General features: G+C 38.0%; 1 protein-coding gene across 6 annotated transcripts in view; it reads left to right on the forward strand.

Annotated features, from left to right (window-relative positions):
- LRRC7 (leucine rich repeat containing 7) overlaps window positions 1–17675 on the forward strand; it is a 285490-nt gene that overhangs the window by 232700 nt on the left and 35115 nt on the right. For all 6 annotated transcript variants that reach the window (XM_020795263.3, XM_020795265.3, XM_078392975.1 and 3 more), the window contains 3 exons: window positions 960–2637; window positions 6464–6613; window positions 11101–11220. In XM_020795263.3, coding sequence (XP_020650922.2) covers window positions 960–2637; window positions 6464–6613; window positions 11101–11220 — 1948 coding nt within the window. The remainder of the gene's footprint in view (window positions 1–959; window positions 2638–6463; window positions 6614–11100; window positions 11221–17675) is intronic.

The following is a 17675-nucleotide window of genomic DNA, read 5'->3' on the forward strand; positions in this document are numbered from 1 at the left end:
TTTATTTAAAACATTTATATCTAGTATTTCTATTTTTTTAGTGTTAAAGATAGTATCATATTTCTCAACTTAATAGAAACATTTCTATTCTCTACTGATTTTTATTTCCCCACCTATTATAAACAAGAGAATCATAGTCTTCCATGAGGGTGCGGGGAATTGACATAATGCCCATGAAATTATCCACCTGTAACTTGTAAATCTTGGTATCATTAGCATTTTTCCTTCTCTAATACGGTGGCAACTAAGATATGTATGATCACCTCACTTTTTAAAACATTTGTTGCATGTTAGGCATGTTTGGAAGGAAGTGCAGTTCACAAGTATGTAGCTCAGTGGTTTAGTTGGGAGTTTGATCCTGAACTGTTTCTGCGCCTTGATAGGGGCTGGACTTGAAGATCCATAGGGTCCTTTCCAGCTCTGTGGTTCTAAGATGATAATGATGAAAAAAGACTGATGCCATATTTTGGATCAATGTATTTTTCTTCAAGAACATTGGGGAGGAGGATTTGAGGGGGGGGCATGCCAATGGCTTTGAGCGGGTCATATAGGAGCACAGGGAGCTACCTGTATCTGATAGTCAGAATGTTGGTCCATTTAGTCTAGTATTTCCATCTCTGACTGGAAGCAGCTGTCCAAGGTTTAAGCATCATTCTTTTGTAGTCCTACCTGAAGATCCCCGATCTTTTCTGGTGTTATCTGATCCATATACTAACAAGATCTGACCCTACTTAGCTTCTGAAATCAAATATGATTGGGTATGTTCAAGGTGTTATGATGCTACTGTAGACAACACTTTCTCATCCCATATTCTATTGCACAAACTTTGTATTCATTAGTCAAATGGTTAAATTATGCATACAGGAATGGTAAGGAATTTTGTTATGATTTTTTTTGCTGATATGATTACATATTTTCTGATACAGTTTTTAAAAAAAAACAAATTTTGTTTCTTGCAGGCTTGTCCAATCTTTTCCCCAGCCTCTTGAGACAAAGCCTTTGCTCAGCCAGCGGGAGTCTGCCCCAGCAGGAAACTTACAGCAACATAATGACAGGCGTCCGATGAGTGACACCTTCTCTGACAGCTGGAATGATAGCTCTCACTATGATAATACAGGATTTGTAGCAGAGGAGAGCGCAGTGGAGAACCCCAACACTAACCCTCTCTTAAGCTCTAAATCAAGAAGCACATCTGCTCATGGACGCAGGCCATTAATTAGGCAAGACAGGATAGTTGGTATTCCCCTAGAACTTGAACAGCCCTCTCTCAGAAACACGCCTGATTCAGAAGTGCCTCTATCAAACCCTTGGCAGAATTGGACAAGGACCCCTAGCCCTTTTGAAGATAGGACAGCCTTTCCATCTAAGCTGGAGAGTACTCCTACCACCAGCCCTTTACCTGAAAGGAAAGATCTTGTTAAAGACTCCCCTGAACTAACTAGCACTTTTTCTCCAGGGACACCATGGGAGTATCATGATTCCAGTGCTAACAGAAGTCTTAGTAATATGTTTTCACATATTCATTGTCGCCAGGAGCCTTCAAAAAATGTCATTTCCATCAGCAAGAGTACTGAGAGGCTGTCTCCAATGATGAGAGATTTGAAGACTAATAGGTTTAAGAAGTCACAAAGTATAGATGAGATAGATATTGGTGCATATAAAGTTTATAATATACCACTGGAGAACTATGCAGCTACTACCGACAATGCAGGAATGCATGAGAGGCCAGATAAAATGTTGGGGCCAGAACATGGAATGTCTAGTATGTCTCGTAGCCAGTCTGTACCAATGCTTGATGATGAGTTGCTGACGTATGGAAGTGTTAAGGTGCAGCAACAGCAAAAGCCTTCTGTGACAAAGAAAGTATATCAGTTTGACCAAAGTTTTAATCCTCAAGGATCAGTGGAAGTGAAAGCAGAAAAGAGGATACCACCACCTTTTCAACATACTCCAGAGTACATTCCCCAGCAGACTAAAACTGTCTCTAAGGATTTGGTAAGCCCAAGGGCCTACCGAGGATATCCACCCATGGAGCACATGTTTTCATTCTCTCAGCCTTCTGTTAATGAGGAGACCATCAATACTCAGTTCTCAAGTCAGGGATCAAGGGCTGGATTTATGAGAAGGGCAGATTCATTGGCCAGTTCCACAGAGATGTCAATGTACAGAAGAGTCAGTGAACCACAAGAACTGCCTCAGAGTGATAGGTATAACAGGCATCAATATAGAGGAGCTATGGAACGCCAAAGCAGCATTTCAGTGTCTGAATCCCAGTTCCTCAAAAGAAATGGCAGGTATGAAGATGAACACCCTTCATATCAAGAAGTGAAATCCCAGTCTGGAAGTTTTCCAGTTAAAAACCTTACACAAAGGAGGCCATTGTCTGCAAGAAGCTACAGTACAGAGAGTTATGGTACCTCTCAAACCAGGCCAGTTTCAGCTAGGCCTACAATGGCAGCTCTGTTGGAAAAGATACCATCAGACTATAACTTGGGTAACTATGGTGACAAGCCATCAGATAACACTGACATAAAGACAAGGCCTACCCCTGTGAAGGGAAATGAGAGCTGTGGTAAAATGCCCGCTGACTGGAGACAACAGCTACTTAGACATATAGAAGCTAGAAGGTTAGACAGGGTATGTTTGGCATTTCTCTGCAATTAACACCTTTAGTTTTTACCTTTTAATATAACAAAAGTTTCTGCTTGCAGTGGTTAATATGTTATCCAGTAACAATCCCAAGATTTGTGTTATAAATGGAAAACCAAGAAATTAATTTTGTTGATAAATGATGAGTTAGTATGAGGGTTACCTGGGTGAGAATTATAAAAGATCTTACTTAATATAACAGAGGGTGTGTGTTTTAATGCAAAAAGGAATGCTTTCTGCTTGTAATAGAATTGGCATAATGGATTATTTATTAATTATTGGGGGAAATCATATTCATGCTGGCTTAAGGTCAAGTTACGCTGGCCCTATTTCCGGCAACAAGGAATTCTGCAATTTACTTGTGCAATCAGTGAAGTGCTCCTGGTGTGACCAACTACGCAATGTGCCAGCAAACATAAAATCTGCTGGGTAAAATCCAAAACTCTGCACGTCTCTGCTTTGTTTTCTATGTGCACAATGCTGTGCCTATTTGATACAGAGTTATATAACATGGTAGATTAATTTTGAGTTTATATTATTTTTGTGGAACATTTGACCAGTTTTGCCTCGCAGTATCCAGGGGAATGATTCTGTGAGGGAGGCAAACTACCTAATTGTATATTAACATAATTTGCACATATAACATATACCACTATAACACAGTGGCTGAAATTCTGTTCATGCATCTGCTCTGGAATATTTCAGAAATAAAACATTTCTAGTTCCCTGCATGAAGATCCCAGGGCTCCCATGAAATCCCCTTCATCATGGAAAAGACATTAGGGACCACCTGGTGGGAATGAGTCTTTAATTTCCAAAAATTGCTGGGTTGGCTTTACCAGAAAATATTAGAACTATGATCACTTTAGATGTCATAATTGGTGGATTGGTAAAAAAAAAAGTTCTGGTATGAATACAGACATCCTTATATGATCATATATATCCATAAGGTAATCAATGTGCTAGTGCAAGATTCATTATATTAGCAGATATGAATTTCCAGGAGTCCAGCACAGTCTTCTATTGTGGAACCAGTTCTGCAGTTCAGCACATATGTACACTGTTTCATGCTATCACATGTGCAAGGGTTAATTCCAGCACAATTAAACTAATGGAGTTCTAGGTCAGTGTGTTACGTATAAGGAGCTGCCTTCTCACTTAAAATGAAAGCCCAGTGGGTGTGGAAGTTTCCTGTATACGTTATTCTCCCTATCTAAAGGTTACCTGCACAAAGGACACAAGGTTGACTCTGCTTTTTCCATGAGATTTGTTTTCTGGCTTGGTTGTCTGAAGCTTTATTGTGTGTTAGGGGTGTCTGTACTAAAAATACAATACACCGCATTTTAAAATGATGTTGGATTGTCAACAGTGCAAGTCAAACATAAAAGTCATCTTTTTTTTCCTGGTTAGGTTGACAAGTTATTACCATAGACAGTCTATTTTAAAAATAACTCATTAAAATTATTTTTACATGGCCGTGCACTGTAGTGTGTATCACCAGCGAGCCTCTAACAAGAACAATCTTGTTCAGGGTTCTGGCTAATTTGAAAAAAAGGATCTTGTAGAAGTATGTAGTGTTCGTTTTTGTTCATGTCAGAAGCAATCCAATGGTGCCTCTGGAGTGGAAGGATTAGCCAACAAGTGCTCTTGTTGCCCAAGGGATGCCAAAAATGTGTTCATACTCCTCACATTCTTCAGGGAGGCTCTTTCTATGGCACTCATGTATGGTATTTCAGAGGGAGTTCCGAAGAGGGACAATAAAAGAGGCATGTTTTTCCCCAAATTTGCCATATATAAAAGATACAGATTTTGGACTGGATGTCACTTGTGTTAGGGAGGAAAAGGTTTTTTTGGCAGTAGAAAACAGGAAACGGTTCCCTGCAGGGTCTTTTGGGGCAGCATTGTGTTGGTTGGTTGGTTGGTTGGTTGGCTGGCTGGCTGGCTGGCTGGCTGGCTGGCTGGCTGGCTGGCTGGCTGGCTGGCTGGCTGGCTGGCTGGCTGGTTGGTTGGTTGGTAACACCCTTTTCTTTTAATTTATAAGTGGAAATACTTCTGTATACCTAGGAAATTCCTCAGTAGTCTCAGGCTGCTGTGTTATTTTTGAGATGGCCCCATTTCAAATCCAAATAGTGTGATCCTTTTATTGTCTACTCAGATTTCAGCATAATTTACTCCCCAGATTAACAGATGTAGAACTGCAGCCTAAGACACATAATTAAGTTTGCTATTGAAGAAATTATAATACATTTCCAGTTTTGGAATGCTGAAAAATGTTTCGCCCAGAGCATTCCACTTAAAGAAGTAATTCAACTTCTTAATTTTTTTCTTAAATAATAAAATATGATATTATATAAATATGATATACCTGAAGTTATGCTTGAATAACTCAATATTAAGGATATCTTCATGTATTTCATAATTATATGCCTCTGACTGTCTTTGCTGAACTATCATATCACTATACAGTGATAATATATAGTATCAATTATTTTAGCCAGATATAAATAATAAGCATGTCTCAGAAACCTGGAGGATCTGATACTATTTTTTTATGTTGTATGCACATCTCTTATAAAGGATGTATTGACATTAAATTATCTTTGTTAATGCAAAGAGTAAGCATTAGTTTTTGCTATTACCTCTTGGTCAATAAAAGTAAGATGTTTAAAATAAGCATGTAGGGTCTTGCTGCAGAATATTACACAGTTGTCACTCTAGATAAAAATCCAGTTCAATAAGGAACACATCTATTGCATTATCAGGTTGCAATTTTCTTCATATATATTAAAGACATACAACATTTGAAGCATTGAGAGGTGTTTTTTTAAAAACAGTGTTCTCATATGGAAAGTAGTAAGTTTTCATAAGCTTTGTGCTTGTGTGCTAATTTGTTGTAATTGTGGTTGATTTAAATCTGTTCGTTCTTTAGAGACTTCATGTATTATTTCATGTACACAAATAGATTAAACAGATGTTTTAGGAGCAATTTTATATTTCTGGAAATGTGGTTATGCTAAATAACATCCTATATGTTAATTTGATGTTTTATATATAATCAAGAATAATTCAAGAAAATTGGTTTCTGACTTACTAAATTTGAATAATTGTGAATTTCAAAAGTAGACTTATATGCAGTAGACAGTCTTCTGCCAATTATATTTAATTTGCAGTACGTTCTTAAAAATCCATTTTAAGGGTTGGCCTTTTATGGTAATTGAAAGATTTGAATTGATTTTTGTCATTTTTCTGTTTGAAACTAAGCCATAGTTAGATGTTTCTGTTATTAAGCAGTTAATATAATAGATGTGAAAGAGTCATAGTCATAGTCATGTCATAGTTGTATTTGCAGAAGCGAATCTTTTTATTAACTATATCAAACATTCTGCTCTCCAGAAATCTGTCTTGCAGTTTTGTGAAGTATGCTGTATAGAGCAGAACTCTCTTGTGTGTTCTAATTATGGGCAGATGTGAAATGCAGTGTTTTATTGTAAGTAGGCTTATAGGATATCTCAAAATAATGCCCTCTTTTGCACAATCCAGCTATATTTTTGTATTAAACACATTCTAAAAGTCCTTAATATAAAATATCCTGTTTGCTTTTTTGTCAATGTCTTTTTATGGTAACCATTTTATGTACAACTAGCACTCTATGTGCTTCTGTCTGACTCAGTGCATGCATAAAAAGCTACTTATTCCTTGGTATTGTTTGTTTGCTTAAATAGAGACCATGTGAAGTTAGTCATATATGTGCAATAATTTCTCTTAATGAGCATGTGTGTTCATACCCTGTCACGTGGTTATTTCCTCTACTCAGACTGCTGCTTATAAACACAACACTGTTAACCTTGGCATGCTGCGCTCTGGAGGTTTGTCAGCAATGCATGCGGGCAGAAGCATGACATTAAACTTGCAGACTAAATCTAAATTTGAAAACCAAATGCATCAAGAGCTACCTCTACCGAAAGTAAGTATGAGATAGCCTGCAGATATCAGACACCACATAATGATACCTTTTCATATTCTTTCTTCTTCCTTTTTAGCCTTTACAAATAATTCATGCTTGTGTCCTAAAAGCAAATTTTAAAAGAAGTGAAGTTGCTAACATACTTTGCCTACTTAACATCTTTGCTTCTTCAATTAATTGCCTCCCTATGTGATACTCCTGCTGCTTTCTGCTGTTCTGTTGCAGACTGATGTAGTCGTTATGTTAGTTGGAGAGGCCTGAGGGTCACGTTTCATGTTGTAGATGTTTGAAGGTGTCAGTGATGTTAGAATGGTGTAAATGTTTAATGTCAGAAAAGTCCCATCACAAACAGTGTCATCCTTTAGGATGGCATCAGAGCAGCCAAGTCCTACAGATACTGAGCATATGTACGTTGCACAGTAATAGCAGCTGAACACCACTTGTAACTACCTCATGACTCTATCCTATGGGATCTGTGGTTTGGAGAGTGACTTGAGATTCTCTGATTCTCCTCTACAGTTCAGGGAAGTGCAACTGAGCTTTCTACTGAAGAATTCTTAAGTCCCTCACCCAACTACAAATCCTGGCACTTCATATGATGGAGTAAGGGAACTTGAAATTGGTATGAAACTGCTGTAGTTGTGTAGTGTAGACCCATTTATTACAGATAACTATTGACCTAGCTAAAGACTGGGTTATGATCATACTTCAAATGACGTGTCAGACTGTATGCCTTCTTCACATATTTTATTACATTTATGTTTTGTATGTGGAATGTTGGGAAATTAGCTATCTGTTGTAAGTCTTTAAGGTTGGGACATAACCCAGCTGGGGCATAGCCCAATAACATTTGCAAAGTCAAACTAAATCAAGTTCTAATTCGTAGAAGTGACCACAAACAAATTAGGCTGAAAGGATAGTAATCTGGCTGAGATAAAATAAAGTATTAGAAATCTCTTACTGTATTTGAAGAATGTTAAAGTCACAGAGACAAAGGAAAAATTGTTCTTCACTGCTGTTAGAGGAGAATAGGAAACAGCAACAACAAGGATTAAACTTTAAGTAACAAATCATAGTTGTCAGTTGTAGAGGCAGTCATTATTTCAGCCACAGATTAGGTAACAAAAACGTGTTGGCTGAAAGATACCTAAGATTGTTTTCTTTGAAGGTTTGTATATATAGTTATAGTAATTTGAAATTTGGGGCAAGAGCACAGATTGGTCTAAGGAATTTAGCAACATGGGTGTGGCATATGGGTACCTCTAGTGGCAAATATATGAGGCCATGATGTTAACAAATGTCATTGTTTCCAGGTACAAATCTGCATGTAATTCATTACCAAGTATATTTTATTTATGCTAACCTCTAGTTGCCATTTTAATATTTGGTTAATTTACATCCCTAATAATATAAAATCTTACAAGCTATGATGTTTATTTTCTAGTTCCCATAATTTAAATTGCCATATTGGCATTTTAAACAGAGATGAGTGCCGTATAATGATAGGCTTTCTTTCCACATTAGCAACCTTTTTCCTTCTATTTTCTTTCTTTTTAATATTTTGATTAATATCTATTCCTCTCTGTGTGGATGTGTTTTGCTCTTTTTTCCCCAATATGTGGAAGGTTTTGGGGTGCTACTGGAATTGTGTAATGGTTATATGCATGTACATGAATGACCAATAAATAATGCCCAGAATTCTGCTGGTGCTTAGGTTCAATTGTGTAAATTACTATGGTAAAATTGCCGCTAACTGACTGCACAACAGATACATACTTTGTAATCCCAACAGTACTATGTTAGTTAGCTGCAGTTCACCAGATGGAGTGACTCCATTTAAATTAACAATGTCAGAATTCTGTTCTGTCTTCCTTAAAAGGAAGGTACCTCAAAATGCCAGATGCAGGGGAGGGGTATCAGGAGACAGGTATCTAATTGTCTCATGTGCTCCAGGAGTCATCTGGTGGGGCCACTGTGAGATATATATAGGAAGCTGGATTAGATGGGCCCTTGGCCTGATCCAGCAGGGCTCTTCCTATTATGTTCTTATGTAGTATGTTTTACTAATATTTTTATTCCCGTGTCACATTCTATTGTGGTCTGACATGCAGTGAAGTGAAATTTTGCATTTAAAGTAAGAAACATAACATGCTTCAAGTCAATGTAAAATAGATTTATTAATGGATTTCCCCAGTGCAATATATTTTGTTCTTTATATTGTCTAGGTTAGCGATTCCCAACCTTAGGAAACCCAGGTGTTTTTGGACTGCAGCTTCCAAAACCCTAGCCATCACAGGCTTCTGAGAGTTGCAGCCCAAGAAGACCTGGGTGACCTTAGGTTGGGAACCAGTGATCTTGTTGGTTTCTGGATAAATATGGAAAATTAGAATAACTAATGAACAAATGTTCACCTCTAAAATCTTTCAGTAATACTATGTAGCTTTTATGTTCTATATGTTGATCATAATAATCTGTGGAGGAAGAGGGGCTTGCATCTCCTTGGGGTTCCAAAAATGTTACATATTTGTGCATACAGCTGGTCAACTACATTGTACTCAGATGCACACTGCAGGCAGAATGCCCACTGAACTTTCTCAGAAAGCAGCTATGGCAGAACTCCTTCAGGGCTGCATACCCACACTGGACAAAGTCCAGCTTAAAATCTCTCACCTTTTCTTTTCCAAATTGACATTGGAGAAATAGGTCCATACTGTTTTTGTTTCCTCTGTCTGCTTTAACCCTCCACCTGTCCAAACAGGGGAACCACTGAAACATGCTAATTCCTTTGTCCACTAAGACAGCTGATATCATCAAAAATATTTGTAATGAAAAGATGGGAGCTGAGTATGTAACTGAGCAATTTACCGTTGTCTCTCTGCAAGCTATTAAAGCACTCAGATAACAGGATATTTTAATTATTACTTTGAGAAAGCTGAGCCAATTGTTCCTTTGACTTTGGTCAGTTTATTGATCTTCTTAAATTAAATTAATCTATCTTGTATTTTAGGCTTTTTCTTGATTAAGAGAACCATAGAGTTGGAAGGGACTTCAAACATCAGTTCAATTCATCCTGACCCTGATTGAGGAAATCCACTATTTAGGGTTAAATTAAATGCTAGTCCCAAAGGAATGAATGGACTTATTAGTCAGTGCTTATGCTAATCCTATTGATTTCATTTGGTCTGCTGTCAATGGATTTAGCTCTCTGCCTTTGCTTAAAAAACTCTAGTGAAGTAAGGACTATAACCTTTCATTACAATTTCTCAGTTGTTCAACAATATGCATTGTCACAAAGTCCTTCCTAATATTTAATGTAAATTCATTCAGCTTCTTTTTGGTCCTCTGAAACAAGAAAAATTAGTTTACCAGGGCCAAAATCCTCTTGCATAGCTATGCAGATGGCAAAACTTTTAGAGGCAAATTGCCCCAGTCAAGGAGATCACTATAGTACATTGAGTCACACAATTCAATATGCAGCTGATAATGTCTCAGGTGACTTATTAACATGGGGCAATTCACCACCAAAAGTTACAGTATGCTGTTTGCGCCAGCATAACTAGATAAGAAGGTTTGGGTCTGTCTATATGATCATCCTTTAGATATTGGAAGATGGCTGTTATATACTGTAACTGCTTAGGCATTTTTTTCCCAGGGTAAACTTTTACAAACTATCTTGAGTGTTGTGCCTTTGTTGAATATAGTTTTTTTTAAATTGGAGCATTTATGAAATGCATATTAATGTGGATGGAGTATTAAACAGTGTCATTGTTAAATATGTCTTCTTCAAAAGTTGGTAGCACTTTCATACTTATTTTACTATTTCCGTAGGGAAGTAGAATAGGATCTTTTGCTATGGGATTTCTTCTCTGCCACTACAGATGCTTAACATGAACGTTTAGTTTCTTGAAAACAATAGCATGAGAATTTCCCTCCATGTTTATTAGAAGTATTTCTTTCCCTACATATATTCAGAAACTATATCAAACTACATAGTGTTTCAGACAATTGATTCAGCCAATCTCTTTCAAATTTCTCACAGTTACTTTAAATTCCTAGCCAATTTTATAGCTCTTTATAGGAAAACGTACATGAGTTTGAAACCATAATGAAATGCCTATTGGCTAAAATCCTGTTGCTTAGCATAGTAAGTCACACTAGAGGAGGTCTGCTGAATCAGTGGAGCTTTGGAGAGTCAACTCCTCCATAGATTCCACTAATTCATAGGGGCTTCTTCTACTTCTGACTTACTTTAGTGTAGCAATTCATAACTAGAGTGTGGGCCCATTTTAATCAATGACTCATCACATCCCCACTGATTCAGTGGACCTACTCAAGTTGCAAATTAACTGCACTAATCAATAGGATTTCAACAGTTATGTGCCCATTTTCCATCACAAATAAAATACCTGGATCATGAACAATAATTTTGTACATTGATGTTCCTCTCACTAAAGAATGTGTTATTTCAACATTTTTTTAAAAAATAGACTCCATCACAACAGAGCAGTGTTCTAGACAATGGACAAGAGGATGTTTCAGCTGGCAACCAGTGGAATCCATATCCCCTTGGAAGACGAGATGTCCCACCAGAAACTGTTACTAAAAAGGTAACCTATATCAAACATAGTGAACACTGGAAAACAGATACATAGATATAGGTATAATTCCTCACTCTAGTACTGATGTATGCCACTGATCTCTTATCTTTAATTAGGAGATTGAGAGTGACTTGTGGAATTCTGAGCTTTCTCTGCTACAAATTCTCCTCTTCATTTTAACCATAATTAAAGGTTTCATAGTCACTGATTTAAGTCGTTCCCTCTTGACTACAACTTGAAACTCAGGCTTTATGTTGGGGCTTTTAGTATTAGTTATAGTTAGTAAGTGCTAGGATAACATTTACCCAAAGGTAAGGTGGATTTTGGGGAATTCACTGTGAAGGAGGAGGTATGTGCTCAGAGTTCCACAGCTTTTCCCGTCTCATAACTGCTATGATATGACAGTCATCTGCTCTGATGTAACCTTTTCTTTCAAGTCAGGGCTGGAAATTCCATGGAAAAGCTGTTGTTGCATCACTGTCATATCTTCTCATTTTTCTTCACCAAACTGAAGAATCACTCCTCTGAAATCTGTGAGGTGCTGTGATTCTTCTCTAAATCAAGACACACCCCATTTTAAAAACAACAACAACAAAACCAGTTTTGAAAAAACTGATGACTTTCCAGTCACTGCCAAGTTTTCATGGAGTTGCTGGTGTGATCCATGGCATGTCCAGGGGACATAGAAAATGGACTCCAGTCCCTCCCAAGTTCAAATGAATTCTCACATTGCTACCATTTCTTGGTTTCAGGAAAAGCAATAACAGACACACTTCATTTCTTAGTATTTTTTCAGATAATAAAGTGTACAATTGAAACGAGCACTTTACTTCCATTTTTCTTCAAGATCATGGTGACTTTTTGAAAAAAGGCTGTCATTTCTGATCTTTATTGAAGCTTTGTGCTAAAAGGTTATACCACATGCTGGAATCTGTTTTAACTTTTTGGCACTATCCACTGTTATATTTTTTGCCAACTGTTTGAATTTTCCTGTCAGTAGGAGATTGCCAGGTTGAAAGAATTAACTTCTATGATGGATGCTAAAAGAATACATAAAATTCAAATGAAATCATGGGAAACATGCCTACACATTGGAGATTATTTATACAAGGAGAATGAATAATATTCAACAAAAAGGTTTATTTTCATGTCATCAGTATACAGCAGAAACTGTTATAAATGTATGAGACTTTGTAAACAGCAAAAGTGATTAAAATGGATGAGAAAATGAATTATGAAAAGAACTTACTCCCCTTGACTTTATTATTGTTGTTGTTGTTGTTGTTGTCAGCATGCTGCTCTGATAATGCTAGTAAGCTTTCATTGAATTTGACCTCTGCTGTTTCTTCTCAGCTGTCACAGCTGAAGATTTAAACCAGAGGTGGGGATTGTATGTCCCTCCATATGTTGCTGGACTACAACTACATTAGCCCTAGTCAGACAGTCAGTTATGAAATGATTGTTTTCAGTGATGAGAGTTGTAGTCCAGCAGTTTTGGAGAGCTACTCATTGCTCATGCCTGGTTTAAACACTCAAGTCATGTGATTTGTTTCTGGTCAATTTTATTCTATCAAATTGGACTAACAAGGTCAGTAAGTAGATAAAATAAATATTCCCAATGATTCATAGGTCAATAATATTAGATGAGGGTTTTTCTAGATCATCATGCATGATTGTGTGTATTAAATTATTTCCGCACATGCGGGACACCATGTATATAAATAATGTAATTGAATATTAAATTCAGCAACAGCAAAAAGAACAGCAAAACAGAACATTTGAGAGTAACACTTTTTTTCTTAGTGTGAGCATCTGTGGTTAGAATTACAAATGGACACAAACAGCACTTCAGCTGTTCAGCCTGGTTTGGCACAGTGCCCGCACAGGTGTTCTGCAGGCGTTGTACAGGTCCCTCCCAAACTTCTTTAGGATGATTGCCTACTCACCAGCAGCAGGGTGCTTCTCTTCTCCACTTCCTTCAGCAGCTACCCACTCAGACCAGCAAGCAGGGCAAGGAAGCATGGTCTGTGCCCATCTTTAGTTATAATCAATCTCTTTAGACACATGCCTGCCACAGTATTTCTGTTTTGGGTTTGAGTTTGCTACTCCCAGAAAAAGGCTAGCATGACTATTTCTGAATATTAACTTATGACTGAATAAGTATTAAATAAAATTGTATGAGAGCATTGAGAAGAGAAGACTCCTTGGAAAAGACTTTGATGTTGGGAAAGTGTGAAGGCAAGAGGAGAAGGGGATGACCGAGGATGAGATGGTTGGACAGTGTCATCGAAGCAACCAACATGAATTTGACACAACTCCGGGAGGCGGTGGAAGATAGGAGGGCCTGGCGTGCTCTGGTCCATGGGGTCACGAAGAGTTGGACATGACTAAACGACTGAACAAACAAATTAAAACTCACATTGAAATTCATTTGTTAGTCTCTAAAGGTACTGTAGTATTCTTTCTTTTTTCTTGGTTTTATTGTCATGCTTAGGCTATTAAAACATTTTTACTGGCAAAGGTGAGGCTTTCGAAACTTAAAATCAAACGTCAAATGCAAACAGTGCCTTAAAAATATTGCTGAAAATAGCAGAACTGGACACTCTATCAGAGGCACTACGGGAACAACCAAGAGACTATGTAAAACAAAGCTGGGGACTAATATACTCTTGGGCCCAGAGAAAGATAAGAGTGTAGGGCAAATTTTATCATACATGTATATCTACTTAGTTTACACTGGATACCAAACTGGGGAGAGAGGAGGGTTAACGAGGCTGGAGTCTCTGACTCCAAAGGGGGGAGGGTTTAGTTTAGTAGAGGGTTTAGTCTAGTTTTTTTAATTATTATTATTCTCTTTTTGCTTTTCTATTTTCGTTTTTTGTATGTTGAATTTAAATTAAAAAATATTGCTGGAAAAAATTGCTTAGGAAAAAAATTGTCTCTACTTGTTAGCCATAAAATGTCCTTAAACTCCTGGAAATTGTTAGCATTCCATTGCTTTGTTGTTCAGTGTAGAAGAATTCTTCAGTTTTTATTTGGCTATTTACAGGAAATATGGATTGAAGCATTTGATAACATCTATCTGTACCCTTCATGGATTGCTGCACCTTCATGGATAGCTGCACCTTCATGGATTGCTGCCACCTTCATGGATTGCTGCCTTGTTGTGGCAAAGGGGCTTGAGTAACTCAGAGAAGCTATGGGCTATGCTGTGCAGGGCCACCCAAGATGGACAGGTCATAGTGGAGAGTTCTGACTAAACGCAATCCACCTGGAGCAGGAAATGGCAATGCCACTCCAGTATCTTTGCCAAGAACACCCCATGATCAGAAACAAAGGCTGGAAGATGGGACCCTCAGGTCGAAAGGCATCCAACATGCTACTGAGGAAGTGCGGAGGATAAGTACAAGTAGTTCCAGAGCTAATGAAGTGGTTAAGCCAAAGCCGAAAGGATGCTCAGCTGTGGACGTGCCTGGAAGTGAAAGGAAAGTCCAATGCTGCAAAATAAAATACTGCATAGTAACCTGGAATGTAAGATCTATGAACCTTGGAAAGCTGGAGGTGGTCAAGCAGGAGATGGCAAGAATAAACATTGACATCCTGCGCATCAGTGAACTAAAATGGACAGGAATGGGTGAATTCAACTCAGATGATTATCATATCTACTATTGTGGGCAAGAATCCCGTAGAAGGAATGGAGTAGCCCTCATATTCAACAAAAGAGTGAGAAAAGCTGTAATGGGATATAATCTCAAAAATAATAGAATGATGTCAATACGAATCCAGGGCAGACCTTTCAACATCACAATAATCCAAGTTTATGCACCAAACACCATTGCTGAGGAGACTGAAATTGAACAATTTTATGAATATTTACAACACCTTCTAGAACTGACACCAAAGAAAGATGTTCTTCTCATTCTAGGGGACTGGAATGCTAAAGTAGGGAGTCAAGAGATAAAAGGAACAACAGGGAAGTTTGACCTTGGAGTTCAAAACGAAGCAGGGCAAAGGCTGATAGAGTTTTGTTAAGAGAACAAGCTGGTCATCACAAACACTCTTTTCCAACAACACAAGAGGCAACTCTATACATGGAAATCAGCAGATGGGCAATATCGAAATCAGATTGATTATATTCTCTGCAGCCAAAGATGGAGAAGCTCTATACAGTCAGCAAAAACAAGACCTGGAGCTGACTGCGGCTCTGATCATCAGCTTCTCATAGCAAAATTCAAGCTTATTTAACTTATATGCAGAATACATCATGCAGAAGGCTGGACTGGAGGAATCCCAAGCCGGAATTAAGATTGCCGGAAGAAATATCAACAACCTCCGATATGCAGATGATACCACTCTGATGGCAGAAAGTGAGGAGGAATTAAAGAAGCTCTTAATGAGGGTGAAAGAGGACAGCGCAAAAACGGTCTGAAACTCAACATCAAAAAAACTAAGATCGTGGCCACTGGTCCCATCACCTCCTGGGAAATAGAAGGGGAAGATATGGAGGCAGTGACAGATTTTACTTTCTTGGGCTCTATGATCACTGCAGATGGAGACAGCAGCCACGAAATTAAAAGACGCCTGCTTCTTGGGAGGAAAGCGATGACAAACCTTGACAGCATCTTAAAAAGCAGAGACATCACCTTGCCAACAAAAGTCCGAATAGTCAAAGCTATGGTTTTTCCTGTAGTGATGTATGGAAGTGAGAGCTGGACCATAAAGAAAGCTGACTGCCGAAGAATTGATGCTTTTGAATTGTGGTGCTGGAGGAGGCTCTTGAGAGTCCCCTGGACTGCAAGGAGAACAAACCTATCCATTCTAAAGGCAATCAACCCTGAGTGCTCACTGGAAAGACAGATCTTGAAGCTGAGGCTCCAATACTTTGGCCATCTCATGAGAAGAGAAGACTCCCTGGAAAATACCATGATTTTAGGAAAGTGTGAAGGCAAGAGGAGAAGGGGACGACAGAGGACGAGATGGCTGGACAGTGTCATCAAAGCAACCAAGATGAATTTGACACAACTGTGGGAGGCAGTGGAGGATAGGAGGGCCTGGCGTGCTCTGGTCCATGGGGTCACGAAGAGTCGGACACGACTAGACGACGATCTGTACCCTATTCTTTTATCGCTTTAGGAAAAATATTGATACTGTGGGATCTTCTAATTTTTAAAAAGAAATTAAGAAAGTAAAATCACTTCTTGAGATCTGTCTGCTTATATATTATTGTGCAGTTTGTTGCAATAAAGCTCTGTAACTGTAAACGTATGCTGTACTACCATACGGTAGACAAAATTGCACTTTTTCCTGAAGCTGCTGTGATAAAAAGTTATTCTCTTTTAACTTTCTTTACCTTTTTAAAACAGTAACACATGTGGGTACCCCTTCTCGCAGGTTGAAGTGTATACATTTACTCCTCTTTCTCCTAGGAGACTTAATAAATTCCTTCCATGCTATTAGGATAGGAATTCAACATCAGTAAACTGGCAAATTCATAGATTAAATTCCTTCCCAGAATTTTTATCACCTTGTTAAAAAATTAGGTACAAAAATACTTAAAAGTGTGAAAACATCAAATGTTTGTGAAAACTAAAGTGTGAAAACTAAACTTAAGTTGCAGGCCCTGGAGATCCAGGGGTCTGGAAATCCAAGAAAAAATGTTCAATAGGAAATTCTATTGCTCCTGGGCCTACTGCAACTCCAAAGGTTTGTAATTTAAAATCTGGCAAATTGGGATTATGGTGTTAATGTCATTGTTTTGACTAAAATTTTGCAAAGCAAGAAGATTAAGGCTTTCCTGTACCACGATACTGTAACACTAAGATATTGACATATCAAAGTCCTGAAATGGCAGAACATTGCAAATCCCACCTCCATATTAACATTAACATTGCAACATAAATAGTTAAACTGATAGGATTGTTATGGTTACAGTGACTTTGCTTGGCTAGAGCTAGCTAATAGTTTTCAGTGACTACATAGTAATTTATTTTCAAGCCTCAATTTTGAAGGCAATTTCATTTTTAGGGCAACCTCTCCTCGTCCACCACCCTTATTTATTTAAAACTGGATGCACAAAAAATTTCGCATCTTGACAAATAGATGTATGTGTTTTCTCTTCTAAATTAACCAGAGTTCATATTTGCACTTGGAAATCTTGTTCTTTGCACTCATTATTAGAAAATAATCCACAGCTGCTATCCAATGAAGGTTATAGCTCTCACAGAAGCATTTCCATGAGCAGAAGTTAGGACAATCCTCCTTCCTCCTGCAATCCCTATGTCCCCTAATTTTATTTCCCAAACCTGCATCAGCAAATTGGCAGTCCTGCTGAGACAAAGAGAAACTATAAATCTTCACACTACTGTGACCTCTGGATTCTAGCACACTGAAGGCATTAAATCCTGAATAATGGATAGATCTTGGCTGGTTTTGAAATACCAAGAGGTTAAACAATCTAATATTGT

Source organism: Pogona vitticeps, chromosome 4 (genome assembly GCF_051106095.1).
Source record: "Pogona vitticeps strain Pit_001003342236 chromosome 4, PviZW2.1, whole genome shotgun sequence".
NCBI classification, from domain to species: Eukaryota; Metazoa; Chordata; class Lepidosauria; order Squamata; family Agamidae; genus Pogona; species Pogona vitticeps.